This window comes from Branchiostoma floridae, chromosome 2 (genome assembly GCF_000003815.2).
Source record: "Branchiostoma floridae strain S238N-H82 chromosome 2, Bfl_VNyyK, whole genome shotgun sequence".
In the NCBI taxonomy this organism is placed as follows: Eukaryota; Metazoa; Chordata; class Leptocardii; order Amphioxiformes; family Branchiostomatidae; genus Branchiostoma; species Branchiostoma floridae.
Window position 1 is genome coordinate 2,386,864 of NC_049980.1, and position 25,200 is coordinate 2,412,063.

Below are 25,200 nucleotides of genomic sequence, written 5' to 3' on the forward strand. Positions count from 1 at the left end.
TACACACACGGTAGGTTTGGGTTCCTCCACAACCACAGCCTTGATGGTCTCGGCTTCCGTTGGCGTGAGCTGCTGGGATCCCACGATCTGACCTTGTTGAAGAGAAACGACGACATCTCCGGTCTGCTGTCCTGGCTGAGCAACAGATCTCCAGAGTTGTGCTGCTTCCTGTGGGGAAAGGGGCGTGGCTTTGTCCTTACCGACTCGCTTTCCGACCACCTGTCCGTTCTCGACGGAAACCACGACTTTCTCGGCTGTAGGATCAGCCTCTTCGGTCACTAGTGAAACAATCGTTTCCGCTTCCTTCTCAGTAACCGATTTCGTATCGGAAACTTTTCCTTCTGTGACTGTGACCATGATGTTTCCTGACTGCTGCACAGATTCTGCAGGAACAGACGCTATGATTTGCTGAGTTTCTAGAGGAGAAAGTTCTTTTGCCTGTCCTGACTTGAGCTGTTTAGCTCCTGTAACTTTGCCGTCTGTAACAGTCACCATGATTTTGTCTTCCTTTGAAACCGTTTGTGTACCAGATGGTGTTATGGTCGTGAAGGCTGGTTGGTTTGAATCCTTAGGCCACAGTCCTTCTGGAGACGTGGAGGCCGGTTGATTCGGGTCCCGGGGCCACACTAGTTCTGTTGGAGTAGGAAAGACACACACGGTAGGTTTGGGTTCCTCCACAACCACAGCCTTGATGGTCTCGGCTTCCGTTGGTGTGAGCTGCTGGGATCCCACGATCTGACCTTGTTGAAGGGAAACGACGACATCTCCGATCTGCTGTCCTGGCTGAGCAACAGATCTCCAGAGTTGGGCGGCTTCCTGTGGGGAAAGAGGCGTGGCTTTGTCCTTACCGACTCGCTTTCCGACCACCTGTCCGTTCTCGACGGAAACCACGACTTTCTCTGCTGTAGGATCCGCCTCTTCGGTCACTAGTGAAACAATCGTTTCCGCTTCCCTTTCGGTGACGGTCTTGGTATCAACGACTTTTCCTTCTGTGACTGTGACCATGATGTTTCCTGACTTCTCGGCAGCTTCGGCAGGAACAGACGCCATGATTTGTTGAGTTTCCAGAGGAGAAAGCTCTTTTGTTTGTCCTGATTTGAGCTGTTTAGCTCCTGTAACTTTGCCGTCTGTAACAGTCACCATGATTTTATCTTCCTGTGGTGCGACTTGTTGTGATGTTGTTGGTACTATTGAAGTAAAAGCCGGTTGACCTGGAGTCACAAACACGGTAGGTTTGGGTTCCTCCACAACCACAGCCTTGATGGTCTCGGCTTCCGTTGGTGTGAGCTGCTGGGATCCCACGATCTGACCTTGTTGAAGAGAAACGACGACATCTCCGGTCTGCTGTCCTGGCTGAGCAACAGATCTCCAGAGTTGGGCTGCTTCTTGTGGGGAAAGAGGCGTGGCTTTGTCCTTACCGACTCGCTTTCCGACCACCTGTCCGTCTTCGACGGAAACCACGACTTTCTCTGCTGTAGGATCCGCCTCTTTGGTCACTAGGGAAACAATCGTTTCCGCCTCCTTCTCAGTAACTGATTTTGTATCGGAAACTTTTCCTTCTGTGACTGTGACCATGATGTTTTTGACTGTTGCACAGCTTCGGCAGGAACAGATGCCATGATTTGTTGAGTTTCTAGAGGAGAAAGTTCTTTTGTCTGTCCTGACTTGAGCTGTTTAGCTCCTGTAACTTTGCCGTCTGTAACAGTCACCATGATTTTGTCTTCCTGTGGTGCAACTTGTTGTGATGTTGTTGGTACTATTGAAGTAAAGGCCGGTTGACCTGGAGTCACAAACACGGTAGGTTTGGGTTCCTCCACAACCACAGCCTTGATGGTCTCGGCTTCCGTTGGTGTGAGCTGCTGGGATCCCACGATCTGACCTTGTTGAAGGGAAACGACGACATCTCCGGTCTGCTGTCCTGGCTGAGCAACAGATCTCCAGAGTTGGGCGGCTTCCTGTGGGGAAAGGGGCGTGGCTTTGTCCTTACCGACTCGCTTTCCGACCACCTGTCCGTTCTCGACGGAAACCACGACTTTCTCGGCTGTGGGATCCGCCTCTTCGGTCACTAGTGAAACAATCGTTTCCGCTTCCCTGTCGGTGACGGTCTTGGTATCAACGACTTTTCCTTCTGTGACTGTGACCATGATGTTTCCTGACTTCTCGGCAGCTTCGGCAGGAACAGATGCCATGATTTGTTGAGTTTCCAGAGGAGAAAGTTCTTTTGCCTGTCCTGACTTGAGCTGTTTAGCGCCTGTAACTTTGCCGTCTGTAACAGTCACCATGATCTTGTCTTCCTGTGGTGCAGCTTGTTGTGATGTTGTTGGTACTATTGAAGTAAAGGCGGGAGTTACACACACGGTAGGTTTGGGTTCCTCCACAACCACAGCCTTGATGGTCTCGGCTTCCGTTGGTGTGAGCTGCTGGGATCCCACGATCTGACCTTGTTGAAGGGAAACGACGACATCTCCGGTCTGCTGTCCTGGCTGAGCAACAGATCTCCAGAGTTGGGCGGCTTCCTGTGGAGAAAGGGTCGTGGCTTTGTCCTTACCGACTCGCTTTCCGACCACCTGCCCGTCTTCGACGGAAACCACGACTTTCTCGGCTGTAGGATCAGTCTGTTCAGCTACGACAGAAGCTATTGTTTCTGCCTCTGTCTGTGTGACCGGTTTTGACTCAGCGACCCTCCCGTCTTTAACTGTGACCATGAGGTTGCCTGTTTTTCGGTCGGTTCCTGCCGGGGCAGACGCCATGATCTGTTGTGCCTCCAATTGTGACAGCTGTTTCTGTTGCCCCGTCTTCAGGTCTTTCGCTCCCGTGACTTTCCCATCTTCTAACATTACCACGATTCTCTCCCGCTGTTGTGTTGTTTGCATTGAAGTAAACTCCGGCTGGCCACGAGTGACCGACGCAAAGTGTGGTTGCTGCTTGGCTAGAGGCTGTTGTGGCGCCTTTTTGAACACTGTAGTCATTATGGTGTCGGCTTCCGTGGATGTAAGCTCTTGCGACTCCACGATTCTTCCCTCAGACTTGATAAGTAAAATGTTTCCAGTCTGCGGTGTTGGCTGGTTGGGAACTGAAGACAGCAGCATTTTTGCTTCTGGAGCGGACAGGGTCGATGTTTGCTCCCGAAAGTTCTTCTTGGCTCCCACAACCTGGCCGTTAAGAAAGCGAACCATTATTGTTTCAGCGGTGGGGTCAGGTTGGGCGGTAAGAGTCGTCACGATGGTTTCGGCCTCTCTCGGCGTGACCTGCTGTGTGTTCAGAACCGCCCCTTCAGACACAGTAAGCATGACGTTCCCTGATTGTTGCCCAGGCTGTCCGGAAAGAACCAGCATCTTCTCCGCTTCTGACGCTGGAATTTGGGTGGACTCGCCGTGCTTCAGCTGCACCGCTTCCACCACCTTACCCTCGTCGATGGTCATCATGATTTTTTCCGACGGCTGTAGGGCCTGCTGTCCCAACGAGGGAGTACTTGTCTGATAGTTGTAAACTTGCGAGGACAAAACCTGCCTAGTCTGGGACCCTCCAACCTGCTGCAATCCAGGCGCCGTGTGCGGGATGGTCTTTCCGGTGTCTTCAACTGTCGCGGTTGCCGCTACATACTGTGCCTCAGCTGGAGTAAGCGGTTTTGTTTCCTGGACCTTCCCATCCACCACACTCATCATGATGGTCCCAGACTGAAGTGCAGCTTGCAATTGGTTTGGCGCAGTTGCCAATGCGGTCTCTGCATAAGCGGGCTCAACTTGAACTGTGCGGCCATTAACGATTTTCTGGGCCCCAACGATCTTCCCGTCAGAAAAGGAAGCAACGATTCTCTCGGACGTGTCCGGAAGGGTCTCTGGAATCATCGGCAACACGTGTGGCATTGAAGTGACCGCAGGAAGTGTTTCATCGTTGACCTGTGGTATGTTCGGTTGGAACCCATGGGCTGGAACCGTTGACACCGGTGTTGTTTCAATGGGCGCGGTTTGGAATCCAGGTGTCATGCCAGAGACGGTAACGGTGGCTTGTTGAGTTATTACAGAGGAGCCAGCGATCTGCTGAGAGGCTGTGCCCTGTAATAGAGTTCCTTGTCCATCAGCTACGCCCGGCTCCTGTCCAGTGAAAAACTTCGCCTCTCCAGAGACTGGGGTTACTGGTTTTTCTACAATAGCTGGAGAGATCTTAGCCTGTCCAAAGACCGGCACAGTTACAGGTGGGGACCCCGGTGCCGGGACGTAGGTTGCTTGTCCAGACACAGGCACGGTAACCTGTCCGGGCGCCGATCCTGACATGGTCGCTATAAGTTGCTCTGCCACCCAGGGTGAAAGTTGCTGGCTCTTCACGATTTGCCCCTCTGAGATCATCACCATGATGTTGCCCGATTGCGTTTCTTGGCGTTCCGGGAGCCCAGACAACATCTGTTCGGCCTCCTGAAGGGCGAAGTCCTCGAACTTGCCGAAGTTGAGTTTCCGCGCCCTGACGATGTTTCCGCCTTCGATAGACGCCATCACTGTGGTTGAGGGTGAAAGAGGCATTTCGGACCCTGTCGCTGCTGGAGTGTCGCCCACACTAATCGGGGGTAGCGGATGTCGTGCGAACGGCGGGAGGTACTCCTGGATCTGGCCGGATACAGTTGCTGTACCTGATGCCGGGGCAACCCCACCCGGGGCAACAGTTCCAACACTGACACTTTCCGACCCAGTAACAGCTCCGGGAACAATAGATCCGGGTCCAGCTGTTACGGTGCCGGGTGTTACTATTCCGGTTGTTACCGAGGTCATTCCGGTTGCTACGGTTCCGGTAGAGACGGCTCCAAACACTGCTGTTTCAGGAGAAACCGTTCCGAGTGTTACAGCCCCAGTTCCCAGTGGTACGGTCCCAGGTGCTACAGTTCCAGCAACAGGTCCGGTAGCAACGGTTCCGGGAGCTGCTGTAACGGGAGCTACTGTTCCAGGCACTACTATCCCTGGTGCTACTGTTCCTGGCGGTACTGTTCCTAGTGCTACCATTCCTGGTGCCACTGTTCCAGGAACCACAGTACCTTCAATCTGAGCACCTGACCAGACTGCACCGACCACTCCAGGTTGTTTGAGAGTAACGGAATTCCCTGGCGGTGACGTTTGGATAACTTGCGCAGCTTGTGCCTCTTGACAGACCACTGATTTGATGGTCTCGGCTTCCGTTGGTGTGAGCTGCTGGGATCCCACGATCTGACCTTGTTGAAGGGAAACGACGACATCTCCGGTCTGCTGTCCTGGCTGAGCAACAGATCTCCATAGTTGGGCGGCTTCCTGTGGGGAAAGGGGCATGGCTTTGTCCTTACCGACTCGCTTTCCGACCACCTGTCCGTTCTCGACGGAAACCACGACTTTCTCTGCTGTAGGATCAGCCTCTTCGGTCACTAGTGAAACAATCGTTTCCGTTTCCTTTTCGGTGACGGTTTTGGTATCAACGACTTTTCCTCCTGTGACTGTGACCATGATGTTTCCTGACTGCTGCACAGATTCTGCAGGAACAGACGCCATGATTTGCTGAGTTTCTAGAGGAGAAAGTTCTTTTGTCTGTCCTGACTTGAGCTGTTTAGCTCCTGTAACTTTGCCGTCTGTGACAGTCACCATGATCTTGTCTTCCTGTGGTGCGACTTGTTGTGATGTTGTTGGTACTATTGAAGTAAAGGCCGGTTGACCTGGAGTCACACACACGGTAGGTTTGGGTTCCTCCACAACTACAGCCTTGATGGTCTCGGCTTCCGTTGGTGTGAGCTGCTGGGATCCCACGATCTGACCTTGTTGAAGAGAAACGACGACATCTCCGATCTGCTGTCCTGGCTGAGCAACAGATCTCCAGAGTTGGGCTGCTTCCTGTGGGGAAAGGGTTGTGGCTTTGTCCTTACCGACTCGCTTTCCGACCACCTGCCCTCCCTCTAGTGAGACGACGACTTTCTCGACTGTTGGGTCAGCTTCCACGGTTACCAGTGAAACGATGGTTTCGGCCTCTTTCTCTGTAACTGTCCTGGTCTCGACGACCTTGCCTTCCGTAACTGTGACCACGATGTTACCTGATTGCTGGGCAGTTTCCGCGGGGACTGACGCCATGATTTGTTGAGTTTCCAGAGGAGAAAGTTCTTTTGTCTGTCCTGATTTGAGCTGTTTAGCCCCCGTTACATTGCCATCTGTGACGGTCACCATGATTTTCTCCTGTTGTCCAGCCTGCGGTGTCAGTGAGGCTACCTGACCGTAAGCAACTCCTGTCTGCGCAATGAAACTCTCATGCTGTCCCGATATCTCCATAGTGACCGCCGCTGATGTATCCACCTGGTCCTGGTCCGCCCGGTCCACCTGGTGGATAAAACCGGACTCGCCCGGGTTCTTGGGCGGACCTATTCTAATGGTTTTGGTAGCAGTGAGTGTCGGCGTCGTGTCCTTGCGAGTGGTTTGGCCCCTGACTTCTATTTTGGCAAACTTCCCCCCTGGGGCGTCATCCTCCATGGAAGGACGTGACGTCGTCTTTCGAGCAGCAGCGGAAGTGACGTAGGAGATCTTGGTGGTAGTGGTTCCGATGCGCGTTGTACCATAGTCCCGTTTCAAAGGGGGCGGGGCGTAACCGGGCTGAACCGTGGTGTCCATTTTGGTGAGGGCTCCCCAAGTCCGACCAGTCGGCATGGACGGCGGTGCAGGAAGGGCTAAAAGGTGCACAAACCTGAGTCAGTGAAGTAATTTATAGAAACAATCAAAGGTAAGTCGGAAGAATGACGATATTAGTGACGATTTCCCGGTTTCGTCCTTGTATTAGAAAGTGAACGTATAGAAAAAAAACATTTAAAGTTGGAATCAGACAATCTTAGTGTGCCGCTGCTATCGTGATGCTTCCCGAACTCTGTAAAGTATCGCTTTTCATGAGGACGGCCTTATATTACCGTCTGCATGGCCAAAACATATGACATCCGTCGTTAATAATGGAAATTATGTCACAAAGTAGTTTATATCTGCAAAAGCGATTAAGGTGTCTCAATGACACCAGCGTGTGCAGCACTCACCCAATGGACGCCGCCCAGACGTTCCCACACTGCAATGGAAAATGCAATTCTAGTTAGAGTCGTTACATTAGCAACTTGAAGACAATCAAAGAGATATCTTAACTATGAAACTCTCTGGTTAATGTAATCTACATAGCCTGGATGTAGTTGTTAGCCAGGATGATAGGTGGGGCAATGAGATGCTGGTTAAATGAGCCTGTACATAATTGTGGGTCGACAGAGTTTCACACTTACCGACGGCCCTTTCCTTCCATTTCCTTTAGGAAAGTTTGATAGCTAAGAAAACGACAGAAGTTACTTATAATATGTAATTTCGAACACAGATCTAGAATCACATGCAATAACATCGGATTAGTGCAAAGTATGTCAATAGTTTATAGCGGCTTTATCCTGGAACAAAAATATAATCCACAATTTCGTCACATTATCCACATCTTCGGGTCTACTCGCAACTACACTTTCCGTTATGCTGATGTGAAGTAAAGACCAAATCGCAGCCAATGCATTGTAGAGTATATTCGGGTATTGAGGAATTCTGGCCAAGCCGAGCAGTTGTGTAGTCCAACGACAGTTTTTGAGCTGTTGGTATGGTCAGTGATGAGCGGCGCGTGGAAGCAATGCTGGTTATTGTTGTTAAAGAAGATTATCTTTTATTCTTTAGTCTTGTGAAGATCTGACATTAGGATGATCTGTAGTTAGTTACGACATAGTAAGTTTTAAACATTTCACGTGGAAAGGAAAAGGGTAAATGATCTTCAATCAGACCAATGCGTGCTATTGTTTGCCTTTGTGCTTTGTGAGAGTTAGTCGATGTTTGTTGAGTTAGGGTGGCCGAAACATCTTAAGCCTTACGTGGTCTCTTCCTCATCTCCTACTGCTGAGGAGGGGTCCCCTGGGCCCCTGTTACAAAAGCGACAACGGAAGAAGCAGAGCATTAACTGACAATCAGTTTTATGAACAATATCATCAGCACCACTTTGTAAAGATTGGAGGCTGTCGAGTGATATTGTGATTGTGCTGAATCGAGATTTTATCCAGACCTTTCAGATTTGAAGGAGAGAGGTGGACACTGTACATCCGTTATAAAGTTAACTGTAGCGTTGACAAGGGGAACACACGCTCCTAGGTTCCCAATCACACACTCAAACCGGTTACTCAAACTCTCAATCGTCCTAACAGCAAATTGAATGAAATCTAGTTCAAGCAACACGAGCTGCCACAAATAACGGAGAAAGGTACGACCATAACTCACCGTCCCTCGCTGAGGTCCCACAGCCTCCTGTAGGTCTTGAGCTGCGCGTCCAGCAGCATGGCATCATCCAGCAGCTGCTGGTTCTGGTACTTCTGCTGCAGCAGCTCCTGAGTGGCAGACGCCACCTCCTGCTGCAGCTTCGTCACCACATTGTCCCGGATGTCGACTTCCCGCCCGTGGCGCTTGTCTGTGTCGTTCGCCACTTTCCTCAGCTCGTCCTCCTGTCAGGAAGAATAAAAAAATAAAAGGAATACAAAGAATAGAATCCGAACTCCACTTCTCGCGAATGGGGCTTGTCTGTGGCATTCGTCACTTTTATCAGCTCGTCTTCCTGTCAGAGACAAAACAGACATGTAATTGTCTTTTGTGTGCTTGGTTACACCTTACTATGTATATTGTATTCATTTCTTTTCAAGGCAAGTGACAATACTCTTTTCAATATTCAAACATTAGAATAGCGACAAAGTACAGGAAATCTTGAAATTTTCAAGAATCAAAGCCATCTCTTCTCACCCAATCCCTATCTGTACGCTCAGATCCATTCTGTGGACGTTTTTCGGTTCCTAAACGTGTTGTCTTCTTTTTCTGTTAATACATGTACCTCGCCCGGCAATGTCGTTTCTGTCTGAGATATTTCGTCTGTCTTTTTTAAAACTCTCAATAATTTGATGACACCGTTACATATATATGTTCAGTGACTTTGCAAATACTCTTGTTGTTTTTATCGTGTTAAATTGTGCAATGGACGTCCGAATCAAAGTATTAAAGACACACTGCATAGAGTTTGTCATAACACACACCTTATGCACTTCAATGCCCAAGGGAAAAGCGACAACTCTGATGGCGGCACATGATATTAGAGTGGCCTGCCAAGTCACATGACGACGAAACCGCAATGTCGTTAGGTGGGGCCGAATCACCTGCCTAAACCAGACAGGTGAGTCGCTTTATCATTACCTTCCTAGTGATGAATAATTCAAATAGTATAAAAAATTCATGAAGTGATATGAAGATTCGATCGATAAACTGGCGTTATGAATGAAGGGCGTTGGCACCATATAGAGGACAGTTTTTTAAAGTTTTTTTTGGGTTCTATTCTTCCTTCAACGGCTATAACTCAAAGTCAGTCATCGGTGATGTTGTCTGAATGATGTAAATGCTTCCCTTACAGTAAGAATGAGTTTGTGCTACCTTTAAGTGACCACATGTGTCCACAAAGATTAGATTGTCAAGGTCATTGCACATGGACCTTGAACTTTTGACCCCAAGCCAGAGAATGACACACGACAACAGAGCAGCTTTACGCGTGATGAAGATGTGTCAGAATCAACGTTGAGTCTCCAAGAGTAAGCAACGGTAGCCACCAACGTCTTGAGAACTTTCTACCATGATGATTGTTATAGACGATTGGAATCACACCAAAAGAATCAGATGTTTATTAGAAAGGCAGACCTACCTTTGTGAGCACTATAAAGGACAAAAAGCACTGTATAAACCTGTGCTAGTACATTTTGTACTACATAAGGACCTACGTGCCATTGTGGTCACTTTTTGGTGGTCTCTTGGATAACTTTCACCAACTGAACCTGTCACTATTGGGGCAATTTTCTTAGAATCCCCTGAAGAGTCATTACTATATCCCGTTTAACCTATGACCCCGACCACCTGTGACGTACCCTGAACTGGAGGGTGTGGATGTCGATGTGGAGCGTGCGCACTAGCTCCTGCTGCCTGACGATCTCGCGGCGCACGCGCTGTAGCTCGTTGACCTCCATCTCCACCGATGCCATCATCTCAAAGAGCTACATGAGAATGCAACAACATGTAAAAATACACGAAAAAGGAAACTTCTCATCGTAAAAACATGACATAGAAGTGCTACTTGAATTGTATCAAATGGCTAATTTACTGATGTATAGGGTTAGGGCACATGCTTGTGGTTTGATGGTGTGTATATTGTACATTTACAGATTCATGTATATGACATGGCAACAAGGTTTAACCACCGACATTGCTACCCATTCTTACGATACATATCATCTAAAAAATTACAAATAACTGCCACAGGCTAGGTGACATCGTTTTGAATGACTTATTCAAAGTAGAAAGACAAGAGTACAAAGTAGTATAAAATGCAGACGGAAATTAATTTGCTAATACTTACACTAAGATATCACTGATCTTAGTCTATTGTGGCTGTTGAATAAGATCAAACTAACTACTTCGCACTTAACTAGAAATAACGTCACAATAGCCCACTCATCATTTAACTACTAATTACTGCCATGTTTCACCCAGGAAGATTCAGAAAAATACAAAACAAGTGTGCACAACAACGTTAAGCTTTGAATCTTCTATTGACTTTTCTTTTGTATCAATGCTCTTTCACCCCGCTGATGACTAGTCTGACTTGACCTATATATAAATCCCCCGAACTCTATCGTGATATCCAGCCTTATTCAGACTACCTAAGGTTCGCAGACAGATACTTGTAAGCTTATGTTTTGTATCAGCGTACTGCTCCGAAGGTCCTTAAATCGGCTTTCAAGTTGTTGGGGAAAAGGCCAAAGAAGTGAAAAGATTTGTCGGGGCTTCTAGCCATGTGTGATTTCCAGACAGAGTAGATACGAATGACTAATGTAACGTTAGCAGTGTATTCTAACGTTACATTAGTCATTCGTATGTCTGGAAATCACTCATTGTCACGCGACGGCCCAGTGGGTGGGGATAATGTGCCTGTTCAAAATGGCACAGGGGAGTCCACTCCGCACACGTGGCTAGAAGCCCCGACAAATCTTTTCAATTCTTTGTCCTTTACCCCAACAACTTGGAAGCCGATTAACTGTCAGTTGCCAATTACTTCCTAGTCACAATTGTGCTTCTATATACTGATATACTGTAGCAATCATTGTCGTACAGCAACGGTCAGTAGACGAAGCCAGGAAATCTGGTCTTAAGAAAAGGATACATTCTTAAGCTTTTAAGAGCTCCATTGTTGACATCTTCATGCAGCTGTATATATTTTTCTTAAAATCAGTTGAGTTGGGAAGCAGCACTACGTTCATGACATTGTTTTAGTATTTTTCACTGCCACGTTTGCAATAAGGCAGTGATGCTTGATTTCATTCTGATGAATCTAAGAATCTAATTACATGTTTTGATATCCAAGGAAGGTTCTACACTTTCAGCTGCCCGGAGATATTCTAGATAACTTACCCTCCTTTTATTGGCACTACTGTCGTAGTCGTGATGCTCCCTGCTATGTGTATCCCTCCGCCGGTAGTTGTAAAGGTCACGTGAGTAGTGCGTGTAGCTGCCCCCGCTACGGTCCGAACCCGTGTCATCCCCCAGTCTGGACTGTAGGTGGCGCTTCTCCTGTACAGACAGCGAAATACGGTTATTGGTAAGACCGGTGGAAACTGCAGGTTGGTACACGTGAATGACTTGGCATCAAAATCCTTTATTCACTACCAATGATTTATATGCGACAATCCTTACAACATCTTTGTAAATATTACAATTCGTTTAGGATCGCATTTGTAACACTGTAGCAGCGACACCTAGCTGCAGTGTGAAGCAAAACCAGTCATCATTGCACTGAGGAAGGCGACAGGCGGTTACTGAACATCGGCTGTGGTATAACTTCTTGGTTGTGAACTTTGATACTCGATTATCGGTACGGACAGACCGAAATCACCATTCAACGTGTGGAATTATTAACATATTCCGGTGACACAAGATTGTAGAGGAATATGTAGGTTCTGACATACTCGCAATGTGGAAACAAACAAGGTGAAATAGAATTATCGCGGCAGTATTACCTTTGCTTCATCATAACCGTTTGTCATCGTCATTGTAAACCAATAAAGCAATTGTCTTCATAGGCAGCATCTTCAACATTTCGTCGAGTTTTGTTACCTTAAGTGTGTTTATGAAATGTCCTGCCAAACTTGACTTATCAAGTACATGGTGTTTTAATAGACTTAAAACTACAGAAAGAATCTAATATATCTTAACCTACAACAGCTCCCACAAAGCAAAAATAGGCGAATATATAAAAAAATTGCTTTACTACCAGTATATATCAAAACAAATACCGAAACTCATGATTGGCCCCTATTCGATTTTAACACCATGTCAACACTGTACGGAATAGTTTTGCAAGCCCATATTGTTTTAGTAATAAACCCATATTGTTTTAGCAATAGGATGTTACGTTTTATTCTATACCTCCATTTTGTAACGATTGTCGTGTAAAGTTCTTTATTAATGGTCCGATCCTCTATTGTTGACTGAAACCTTTCTGGTGTACTTTGCAGGTAGTATCAGAGTCGAGATCATGTACAAACCTCTTTTTATCATTCACTAGAAATGTATCATCCCGTTTACCAGTCGTAACAATCACTTGTACAAGTACTAGATGACTGCTTTCGGCAGGTGGATGCAATTTTCAGATTAGTTCGTGGCGCCAAACATTTTCTTTAGTACTGTAATCAGCAAACAGGACCTTGTATTTTTCACGCTCCACGTCCCACTATAATATCCACCATCTCCCCCGTACAAACTACCACTGTTAACGTGCAGCTGAGTAGAAGATATCGGTATTCTAACTACTCCTAATGGGGGGTGGAAAACATAAAGAGCTCTCCCACCTTGAGGCGTTAAAACATGGTTTTCCAACACCCAATTACACCTGTGTCGTATTAGTATGATACAAGGGGGATATAAGGATGTAAATGTTTAAATGACAATTGAATTTTTAAGTCGGACTTAGAATGAACCCGGGGCCCGGTAACAAATAGACGGCGTGACCTAACCGTGGGGTGTACTGAGAGCAAGTTGGAACCTCAGCAGAGTCCAGGTTATTGATAGTCGGTTACTTCTTTGCTCCTTCTATACTGTTACTTAGTCACTGACGAAAGAAAGTGGATGCTGAAACGCCTGATAGATGCTCTGCTACTTCAATATGTATCAATACGTCGACATTAATACTTCATAAATAAACCATTGCTAAAGTGCCTTTCGAGATGCAGCTTCGTGAAATATTTCACCTTTTTCGCCTTGGTATTGTTCGGCGCTACAATACGTCATTTTTGAATAAGTAATGCCATGATTACTCAGGGGCTGGACAAGTTTCTAACAATCCACACGGACACGCTATAAAGATAACACTAACCGTTACTTGGTCTAACTATTAAGTTTCTATATAAAACACCGAGCAAGTTGTTTGGTCATGAAGTGAAACAATGTCATAAGACCTTGTCCACCTCGTTTTGTTTTTATTCTTGGTTACCAAGTACATAGTCCTGATTATACTGCTAATGATTGCCATACACGAATTACGATATTAATAACCTAAGATGACAGATTTATAATGGGAATGACGCATATGGGACTAATCAATTTGAGTCACGAATGAGTAGATGACCATATTCCTTTGTGGTGCGTCCTTCAGACGTGTTATCATCATATGATCTTGCCCTAATCTCCAGGAAAATTTACCCGTGGCAAAAGATAGTATCAGTATCAATGCTGGCCAAGAAGTATAGCCGACCAATGAGTGCTGGGCGACAGAGCAGCTTTTGCACTCTGTGTGCTTTAGTTATAACGGTAGTTCACCTTTATCCACATTTTAACCTATATCCGGTGTTTTTGAAAACGAGATATTTAGGGATATCTAGCCAACGGGCGTTGGTGTCAAATTGCAATATTTTCATAGCATTCCAGTCTGAAACACTAGTCTGTCGACTTGATATCCCTAAATACTCCGATTTTATGTGCAACGGATAAAGGTTACCCCGCGGATAAAGGTGAACTAGCGTTACCTATCAAAGGGTAATATAACAGGAATGTCTGTTTTACTTTTTATTTCCTGATTTAACACGAACTATATCTGATTCAATCTCTCCGATAGTCTGCTAAAATGCACCATAAGGCTTTTATGGTCTCAGCTATATGATAGGAATATAACGATTTGTCCATTAGTCCTGAATTCTGTGCAGACTAACTATGCAGGCTGAAGGGAGAATAGTTTGTCAGGGGAGTTTGACCACCAGTAGGGTTTCATTGGCCGGAAGGTGAAATGTTAATCTTCCGCGGATTGACTATCCTAAACAATCATTCCCCTATAACTGATAGTAGGTAGTCAAACCTTTATAAATTAACTTTTGACATTGTAAACAATAGACATTTTACAATGTCGCAGTCATACTGAACTCTGGACATGTGTTTACAGATGGTAATATGAAATGTACATCCTATTAAAGCAATGAAGTTTTTTTTTTTTTAAATTCTGTTTTCTGTAGCCAGGGTAGCCCAGCTCAATGTATCACACTGCTTTACAGTGGGGCCCTGGAACACATGGTACATGACACATCAACACAATACATAACATACAAATAATATACACCGTTTTCCATAATCATACTTCTTGATTTGATGTAGTTGAGATATTTTTTCAAGCCCGTTCCCGCGTCACGTGCTGAAGAACCCTCTATTGTCCGAATCTCCTCAGTTGTGTTTTGTTCTATAAGCCTCCCGCAGCTCCTAACTGGGTCAGAGTATTGAACTATCGCCATTCTGTCACAATCTGTGTCCAACAAGTCGTCCTCGTTTTACATCACAATGCAAACATGTCCATCATCGGGGGTCTGTGCGTCAGCTTATCCGTGGCAGAGGGGAAAGCATGTTCCATTATCAACAGACCACTGTTGACTGTCACGGTTAAGTGGTTGATGCCACCATGGAGATCTGAACGCTCTTGACGCAATTTTCTTACTTGGCGATGGTAAAAGAAGAACAACCTCAAACGATATGATTGTAAAAAATTAGCAACAAAATATCCCCCGAGAAGCCTAAACCACAAGTCGTTCAAGCTCCACCCCCTTTTCGTGGAAGCGTTAGATCATCTATGTTAGAATTAATGGGACAAATAAGATTAAGTGATATGTTTGGACAAGCTCTACATCTAACGAACATTGTCATAATTGGTACAGAGAGACGTTACGTTAACCCAAGAGTGATGTATGGCTAGGAAAAGCACCAGAAGACGTCTCTGTCCGAGATCCCACACACCTGAGCTTCCTCAGATAGGGAAGACATCAGAGACAGTAGATAAGATCTTAGCCCAAGGCGGCTCCAGGTGTTCTTTAATTTCTGTTCTGCTGATATGCTCCACCGGGCACTGCGGGGTCATTGACCCACTTATGAACAGACTCCGATGAGTAGCGATTCTTCCCATGGTGTGGCAAATCTGACTTCCTAATCATAGCGGGTTCGAAAAAACATTACATTACATTTCATTACAAGTGATTAAGTGAGATCAAAGCTTTATGAATGTACCGGATTTGCCTGATGACATCGACGCCGCGGATGCTTCCGGTTGGACCGGTATATTTTAGGCTTCAGAAAAAGCCTCTGACTACAGACAATATCTGGGATAACGACAAGAATATAAAGAAGTGGTTGAAGCTTTTGCGTAAAAGCTGCCCTACCACTAGAGATTGTGATAGCTGTAGATTTTTATGAGATGGAAGGAATCAAACACAAATTTTACTAACAACAGAAATTCCGTGTATTATCAAATACATCCCCCACCCCCAGACACACGCATAAAGAGTTCTTCTTAGAGCCCCCTCCCCCCAAGCCATGCGCTCTGAAACATTAAGATGTGACATCTAAGAAAGCTGTAAAGGCTGTAAAGGGTCAAGAAAAAGGTGTTCACCCGTCCCCTTCACTTGCAGTTAATTCCAATGCGTTCAACAGATCCGTTCAACAGGGCTCTCCTGCCCGCCACCGCGGAAGAAGATGGAGTCGAACGTGTTCTTAGTTGATTATTTAGCCGAGAAAACCCTAAATTATTCTTGCTCAAGTTGCTGAGATATCAAAGCAGTGCTGAACACATTTCAACCCTCTTATCTGCACCACACTTACATCAGTTTCTCTAAAAGATATGATAGCTGAAATCGAACTTCAGCTTGGATTAAAAAAAAACACTAGTCTCCACCAGACTCCACTGCTATTTTTGCTGAAACAAATAGCAGAATGTGGCCAAGCTTCCAATAGCCACATGGGTACAGTTTTCAACCTAGGTCCTACGGTCGATCAACTTCTCCAGCATATTATGCCATCTATTTGGCCAATTTCTTCCATTTTCCAGCAACCTTTAGGGGTCTGGTCAAGAGGAAATACTATGCTCTCACCTTTCCCTGAGCTACTACTTGACTTGTCAGATGCACCTGCAAGGTTCCGAGGTTGGTGTTGGCACGGTCATGTATACATTCGATTTGTTGATTGTCTTCGTCAACGAGGATTGTTTTGCGTGTAATTTGTGTGGTGTTATTTATGCAATTCCCCGACCATTATTGTGTCCTGTCAGACCGGTATATTTATAGGCATGCGTTGGTTTGCAAATCAGTGCCTTCTATCGTAGAAAACTTCCATCAGAATCATAGCAAAAATTCGAAAAACATGAAACAGATTTGTCAAATTAGATGAGCCAAAGTACAATTAACAATGATAAACTTTCTTCCAACACAGAATTATATACGGATCAAATTTTTGACGACCACTGCCGCCTTCTCTAGGATCAATAATGACAAGTCCCTTCTGATTTCTCTGATTTCGTTTTCACCTAACTTGAGTCACAACCATTCAGTGGAGTGCTATCCATCGGATTTTGTATCAAACACGAGCTTCTCCAATATATTAAGAAGAAACGCGATTATTGTATTTATTAGTTATTCCTTGTGCAATACCTACGATAACTAAGATACTAGTCTCTACCTCCTTGAGCTTGTCAAATGAATCGTTACCATTACTCATGTGATGTCCTTTTTATCAACACCTGTGCAATAGCTGTAGATTGTAGACATACTTGTTTCAACTTACCTGTGCTGGTCTAATGTACTTAGTATTCTAACTCATGCAATAGGAGACACATGTACTTTTTATCACTACCTGTAAAATAGTTGTAGATTGTAGAAATACTAGTCCTATTGCGCTTAACAAATGTACGTTTACTCATGTGATAGTGGGCAATGGTACTTTATATTACTAGCTGTACAATAGCTATAGATTATGAAAATAATTTTAATAAATGATAAAGTTTTTGACAAATGTACTACTTGTTTTAAGAATAAAGTTTCGAAAAAGAAGAAAGAAGAAGCGCGATTCTCACCTCATTATGCTCGTACTTGATGGCGCGGAGGCGCTCCCGGGAGGCGTCGATCTGCCCGTTGATGTCGTCGATGATGCCGCGGAGCTCGCTGTACTCCTGAAATGGGAAACAGCAACAAGGGTATTGATAAACGGACAATTAGACTGTACTAATAGGAGTACCAGTGGAAAACAGAAGCCCCTTGGTACATGTAGAGCCACGACCACAGACTGGCAGTTGATCAGCATACTGAGTAATAGCACACGAGACAACCAAATTTCCCACTTCACCATTGCAGTGTGACAATAGTCGAGGAATGAATTTCTTGCTTCCTTGCTTGATTTCTTTTTTATTTGATTCTATTGTACGTTTCGACTCCAATGATCAATGTCTGTGTGTGCGTGTCAATAATAATAATAATAATGATAATAATAATAATAATAGCTAGAGTTCGGCTACCTAATACCTCCATGAAATATTTAAAGCTTTTATAAATTTCATGCAATTGACACATTAACATAATTTATGCATGTCCCTGCTATCCCAAAACTAGCCGCTAGGGGGCCAAACTTATGTCACTTATTCCCGAGCACAAGAGCTATCTAACATCTAAAAATCGTGACCATAACTGTTCAGAAAGACGAGATAGCAAAACCGGAAGTTGCGCAGCAGTACCAAGGAATGCCGCTTCCAGCTTTGACCACACACTACCAACACACCAAGTATGAAACCATTGATTATTTATGATTTACAGGTACTAAGTTTTACTAATGCAACAAAACAAACAGAAGTATGATGCCACAAAACTGATTACTGCCAAGGGTCCGTATTTGTACCACTGATGATGTGCGACTTCCATTGTGTTACCAGTCATATACTGTTTCCCTGGCTAGCAAATCAGCTATAAAGCGACGGCTGTTAAGGCTGTCTCATAAATTCGGCATGATTCGTCTGTAGATACATAGAGCTAGACATGTTTCCACTTTGCTTGTCACTGCGAATACGGTTGTTGTGTCACTCGAGTGTCAGCTGCGACCTTTCTGGAGCTTCAGAAAGGTCGCAGTTGTTGTTGAAAAGTTGATCCTATCTGTCTGACTCATACTTGAGGGGTTGAAGTTCTGTGGCAATAACAAGGGCGTCGCCTGACATGGGAAGTCATGTACGGACGGTACCGGTCCACCGTGTCTCTGTGGGGGAGGCGCAGAATTCTCGGGAAAGGGACTTGACAAGTTTACAAGCGGGGGTGGCAGATATCCTGGCCACCTGGCTGACTGACTTGTGAGTAGAATGCGGAATTCTCGATGGACTGTCATTCGTGTCCTCTTGTTGTGCCTAGACCCTGCAGTGTACCATTGCACGAACTTCCCTCTAGCTAGCCACTCGGTCTTACTGAAATCGTCTGCAAACGAGAATCAGATGGAGACAGTGCAGTACCACAACGGGTCGTTCTCTACCCTGTGCCTCTGTGTTTAATGCCTCTTGATGACAGGAAGTTTGTGACTGTATGTTCAGTAGAAGGGAGGGCGGGGCAGAGTTTATCAGGGTTCATACCAAGCCAGCCGTGACAAGAATTCACAATTATCTTCATACAAACTTCTTCAGCCTATTGTGGCATGTTTATTACATTCCTATATCATATTGTAATTGTCTTGTCATCAAGGTATGTATTTGGAAGGAGACAATTTAACGGTAAGGCGTTGATTAAGTTTTTAAAACGTAAGTACGTCACAGACGTGGCTGCGAACAACTGTTACACATTTTACGCAAGTCACAATACACAATTTTTTCGCGTTTTGCAGTATTTTCATGACAGAGACTCTTATTCTAAAGAATTATTCGATGGTTACCGAACAGATCGACTGTGCTGGCAACCCTTCAACGTGTCTGTTTGGCAGTTTATATATTATATGAAAAGTTTATAGCAAATAATTTACGTTAGCTTGTATCTCATATTTACCTCACAAACACGTGCATACCGTTCCCATGCGTCAGAAAACGTCTATCGCCGAATGACCTGAATATTTAATGTGACCTTGCGGTCTGTTTACCGCCATGTTTTTTTCTCCTCGATTCAGAGAGGCTTTTCTTTCGAACACCGTAGTCATGGCAACCGAAGGTACAGACGACAATCGTGTTTTCTCGTCAGGTCTATTCCATTTGAAACTCTGAGGGGACAGGCATGTTCTTGGCGCCGTTGCTTAGGAAGATAAATTGATATTTTCTGTCAATGATCTATGAGAAAGCGAAGAAAAGACAATGCCACAATGTATTAAAAAGGCAGAAATTAGAGACAAAAGAGTTTGTCATGAAAGTCAACACGAGACATTTCAGTCTAGGGATAAATACAAAGGAAAGGGAAGAACAGGTCAAGGCTACATCCGGGGGTTTTCAATTGGATAATCGTCCTGTCATGTGACAGTAATGTGAACAGACAGACACACTGGGGGTCAAAGTGCACCGCGTTCTGGAAAAACGAGTTCTGACTCAGGTCTCTGATGACGTCTGTACAGGTCAAACAGTTTACAGATCCAGACACAAAACAACATTTCTTCTGCACGAATTCACAACAAGAACTTATCTTAAGTTTATATCTGTGCTCCCTTTGGCAATTAACGATCAATGATTTAGGAAGATTAATTAACCCCAGTTCAGTATGTTAATGCATCTTTGATACAATGTAGCAATCTATTTGGCAATTGTTTCTAACAATGGCGGACTGTCCCAGAGGTTCTTACGCCCAGGGGCACGTCAGCCATGACAGGCGCTTTTCCCGCGCGAAATTACAGACGACAATTATGGTCCCGCTGAGGAAAATACAGTGAAAGGTGACTTCTAAGTGGTTTACGTCGACAAAAGTCACACCCAATGTACGAGAAGATATTAGCCAGACTTCTACTTCTAAGTTCTATTAAAGGGTGACTCCTGTGTGCTAGGAAATTAGTTAAACGATACCGGTAAGGACGGTGTGTTAAACAAGTTTTGGACAAGTGGATCAACATAAATCTTACATTGTTGTTGACAAGATAACGCTGATGATATCCTAAAGCGACTTGTTTCTTTGGCAGTTTTTAAGACACGTAGTTGAGGCCTATATAGCTAAGATGCCGAAACGATGGGTTGAAGTTCTGTTTCAGTGTTCTTTTTCCCCCGTTAACGGCTAGCGTGACACCCCTGTCTCCCAACGAATGCACCGTACCATGAGCCATGTTTCGTAGCTTTTCTTTCACATCCGTAACTTTGAATGTTTCACCGCCCGCCTATTGCATTCTTACTAAGTCCACCTCATATGTTGTTCTCCGTCGTACTGCCCTCTTGTTTACACCTTTAATTTTTTTAAATCTTATCTTACGACGTTTTTGTTTGTTCCGAAACGAAAGTGCAGTAAACTTTATGAAACGTGTGACGATCGACAAACAAATGACCTTGGTGCAGCTGCTGAGATGCCTGATGAGATAATCAGGTAGGACGCATGGGTCACCTATTAAACCAGGAACACCTATTCTACCAGGCTATAATGTATCTGTTGGCAGCATGAAAGGTTATCTGTTACCGATACGGAGAAATATTTGGCCGGCTGCACGACGGGTTGAATTGTGTTAACATCGCTTAAATGATATAGTGCTCTGGCAGGGCTTTAGCCAGCTCGAAATTTTTTTCCGTCAGCCAATTACAATCGTCGCGAAAACTAATTGGAAGGACTGAACTGAGACCTTGAAAAACGGGTTTTAATGAGATTATCGTATGCGAAAGGGCGCCGACACACATTGTCAACAATCATAACAATAGCAAAACAAACAGTGTGTGGCTTTTACGGCCGTGGACAGCGTCCGCAAGCCGCCTGTAGCTTCCACCAAGGATTTTTGTCCGTCAAGGTTGACGGATTGGTTTTAAAATTTTTCCGTCAGACACAGCACATTTCCGTCAATTGACGGAAAAACGGACGCTGGCTAAAGCCCTGTGCTCTGGTCTGCCTCTGTTTTTTTTCTGTTTTACTTCAGGAAAACTTGTTGGCACAAGACAGATACACAAAATATGTAACTGAAACTTACAACGGGAATTTCAAATCTGTCGAATGTTCAAAGTTCCCCTTAGAGCTGTATCATAATTCTTTAGACTTCGTTGACACAAAGATGTGTGAGTGGTACACCGACTTTTTATTACAGCGACTTTATATAAAATAGTTTGTCAGATGTCACACAAACACTAATAACAAAAGCCATGAAAGAAGACCAATGTTTAGGAGACACGTGTACGTCTGGAGTCATTAGAGCCAAACCCACCGCGGAATTATTAACCGTTTTCTAACGATATGAGCGCTATGACGTAGATGTTACCCTCAGACGGTTGGTGATGATGGGTAGAGGGCATGTGTTTGCACGCGATGTGGCGTTCTCCTGGTCTACACGGAGAAAGAGTCTCATATATGCTCTAAGATTGGACTGTGATAGATTCTGGTGCTTTGCATCGTTTCGATTTTCATCTTCATTGAGTTGGATTTCTCTTGAACCTATACACTTCGATCAGCGAGAGTCTGTTTTGAACTTTTAAAATGTTTTTTTTCATAATAAACTTCCTACAAATGACCATGACGTCCATGACCACACGAGCTTAAGTACACAAAGGAAGCAGAGCGATTGCAGGAGGGTCTTCAGCCCACAGCATCTTAACTGTGCCTTCATTTATCTTATTCTTTACAATATTCTAACAAACACGTAAAAACAGTTGAACTGTGGGAAATGCCCAAAGAAGACAACCGAAGGACACTTCATGACCACTTTAAACTAATGACAATAATCAGGAGCGGTTCCGAAGGTACGGTCCGGCTGGTTTAGACAAACGGTGTCGGATGTGAGTCCTGTGTGAGACTTCCAGGTCACTGCTTAGAACCGTCCAACTCATCTATCTGTGCGTTTAGGGGGAGGGGCGAAGGTCACGCTAACGTAGGGAACTGTATCAGGCTGTACGGACGATAAATAGCAGAAAATCGGAGAATCTCCACCAAGAAATGATTACAGATTCATGTTCATTTACTTCACGTATCTAAATCAGACTTCTAACAATGGTTTAATGCACAACTTACAGCATGGCAGATCTTCCTTTTGCATCTGTTTCCATAGTTTTAAACCTATTCGTTCCTACGTTTCCTTAACTTGATTAAGAAGACACTGCCGGACCAAGACGACATCCTCACATCTGTTTTAGTCTCAGAATAAGAACATAATGACCGGTCTCTCACACGCCTACTCCTTACATGGTTGGGTGGACAACTGCCCAAGACGCATTGTCTTGTTCTCGTCTTCAAATAATCTTAAGTGCGGGTAGCTTAGATTCCACCGTTGTCTCTAAGACACCACCAAGGCACCTCGTTTCATGATTGTATTTTCCCAGACCACAGAGATGCGCATATTAAATGAGTCGTTACTGTTAACCCACCGAATAACCCGTTTGTCTGCTGACTGGTGGGGCGACACAAAGTCAACCGAACAATGACGGCTCGCCTCGCTACAAACAGTTTTGCAACAAACAAGGTTGCAACAACACCCATCTCTTCCTCTCGCGTGGGTACAATTCGCAGAAGAGGTTTTTAAGTGGCGATTGTTGCTTCCGTAACCTGAATGTAGGACACGTATTGTTTCGCCCCTCTAGGAGGGAACAATGGCTGAAGAAGGCGGGGGTCGTCTCATCCTACAAGAGTCCCTGGTCCTCCCCGCACTATCCCTCTTAGTAGTACACTTTCTTACGCGTGACGGTTTGTTCGAAAGTTACTGAGATAGTCCGATGTTGTTTTGAGGTTTGTCGGAAGAGGCCGCGAATGGAACAATTGTCGGCTATAAGGTCAGGGGGCTTCCATCTTTAATACTGACGCCAGAGGCAGCTTTAAGCCGGCCCTGTTGTCAACGCACAGAAGAATAACTTCTGCCTCTGGCCATGAGTCATTTTCCCATGCGGGCCCCACGCCGTCCCGTGGCGGGAACCATACCCCGTCCCTCCCCCCGAACACCCTACACAGACGTGTTGTAATGCTAAGATAGAGAGGTGTGTACTGTTAGAGACAGAGGGTTGTACTCACCGCCTGGACTTTCCTGAAGGTCTCCTCCGCCGCATAGCGAGCCTGCCGCTCTCCGTCCACCCTGACGAAAGACGTAATGACAATATTGGGTGAGGGCTGGTGAGACGTCATGTTTCAGTACGTGCGTGTTTGTAACGTTACAGGTATGACAACAGGGACGTCTGACGCATCACGCACGCACGCCGCCGCCAGGTAACGCGTCGCCGTGCCGCACACCTGGTCTCGTGAGCGGGCTGGTTCCCAAACTTCCCCCGAGTGACTCCCCCTGCCACCCGCCTGCTGCTGACTGCCACCACGCCGCGCTAGCCGCCAGGCTGGTTAAAACGCCCGCAGGTTCAGTTCTCCCCGCTCGATCGGAGTTGACCCCTGGGTACGGCTATAATCGGCGGGTTCGGTCCGCCATGATGATTTAATGCAGGTGAAAGTGGGGAGTCTTTATTCCCCCGGCGGACGGACCATCGGTCTTGTGGTGGGCGGGGCCAACTGGGCGCAGTCGCTCATGGGTAAATCTGCAGGACTGACGCATCTATAGCCGTGAGGGGACTGACAAGCAGAGGGACCCTCCAAGCAGAGGTTAGGCTCGGCTTGTTCTTTGATGTCGTTTATTAGGCGTTTTGGGGGCTGTCTATTTTGTCAGGTTTTCTTTTTTCTGTCCGACAACCTTACAAAATACAAAGCCCGACAAAAACACCTAAAATGACGTCAAAAACTAGCTGGAAACTAACCCCTACTTGGACTATAGTAAAACTTTAATCTGTTTGCAACCACTTTGAAATAAAGTACACACTCTAAAACAAACGTAACAGTGATGGCTTTTCCATCCTTATCTGTAGGGAAATCTGCGCAGTAAAGTGTTATGCACATAACACTACAGCGCTACAGTCAATCAACATGTGGCCAAACTAGCGTCCTGTCCTACTGGTACTGATAATATCGGAAGGCAAATCTTGCAGGTAGGTCTAAGATTCAGCCGAGAAAAGTGAGACATAGTCTTTTGTTAGATTGTATTTGTTGATTTGCTCGTAGGAACACTTGATATTAAGTAAAAACTATGCCGTCTGGTGATGTAGCAAAAGTGACGTAGTATATAGGCACAAAAATGCCACCAATACCGTAACGTTACTAATCTGTTTCATAAGGCCAGTAGCCAATTTTTTCTAGTATTTACTGATTCACTTCTAGTTCGATAATATTCAAATTCAAATTAGAAAGATATCCTATGTCTTCCCGAAGACTCCAAATAAACCGTTGTACTGAAGCGTTTCGGAGTAAATGTAGTCACAATTGTAGTACAGCCAGTCATCGTTTGCCAACACAAGTTTTCCCATGAACAGAGTCTGCTGTTGTGTGTAGCGTCAGTAGTAAGCCTGACATTTCTACAAGATGACATCATCACCTCCTGCTCACCTGGACAGGTACAACAACGCCTCACCTGCACAAGTAGATAACGCTCTGATGTTCTGCCCGTTTTGCCCGGGGCGAACATTACAGTAGCTTTGTGTTCCCGCGTCTATTGTTAGAGAGCTTGGTGGGAGCGTCTGTTTCTGCAGGCTTTTACGGGCCTGGAGTTCACCGACACAGGCTCATCAATATTCATGCAGACGTGAAGCAATGTATAATACATACACGGGAACAAAGAGATCATCATATCTTATATCGCTAGTTGGCATAACAGTATATATACCGAAGGTCGCCCGAGCAGC

At 45.3% G+C, this 25,200-nt stretch overlaps 1 protein-coding gene across 1 annotated transcript in view; it reads right to left on the reverse strand.

The window, feature by feature from the left end:
- LOC118403465 (mucin-19-like) overlaps positions 1 to 25,200 on the reverse strand; it is a 41,971-nt gene that overhangs the window by 10,184 nt on the left and 6,587 nt on the right. Inside the window, exons 2-10 of the mRNA XM_035802185.1 lie at positions 23,498 to 23,558; positions 17,449 to 17,544; positions 11,487 to 11,645; positions 9,947 to 10,072; positions 8,271 to 8,491; positions 7,871 to 7,918; positions 7,019 to 7,047; positions 5,895 to 6,664; positions 1,956 to 5,324 (exon numbers count right to left, since the gene is read on the reverse strand). Of these exons, the coding sequence (XP_035658078.1) occupies positions 1,956 to 5,324; positions 5,895 to 6,664; positions 7,019 to 7,047; positions 7,871 to 7,918; positions 8,271 to 8,491; positions 9,947 to 10,072; positions 11,487 to 11,645; positions 17,449 to 17,544; positions 23,498 to 23,558 (4,879 nt within the window). The remainder of the gene's footprint in view (positions 1 to 1,955; positions 5,325 to 5,894; positions 6,665 to 7,018; positions 7,048 to 7,870; positions 7,919 to 8,270; positions 8,492 to 9,946; positions 10,073 to 11,486; positions 11,646 to 17,448; positions 17,545 to 23,497; positions 23,559 to 25,200) is intronic.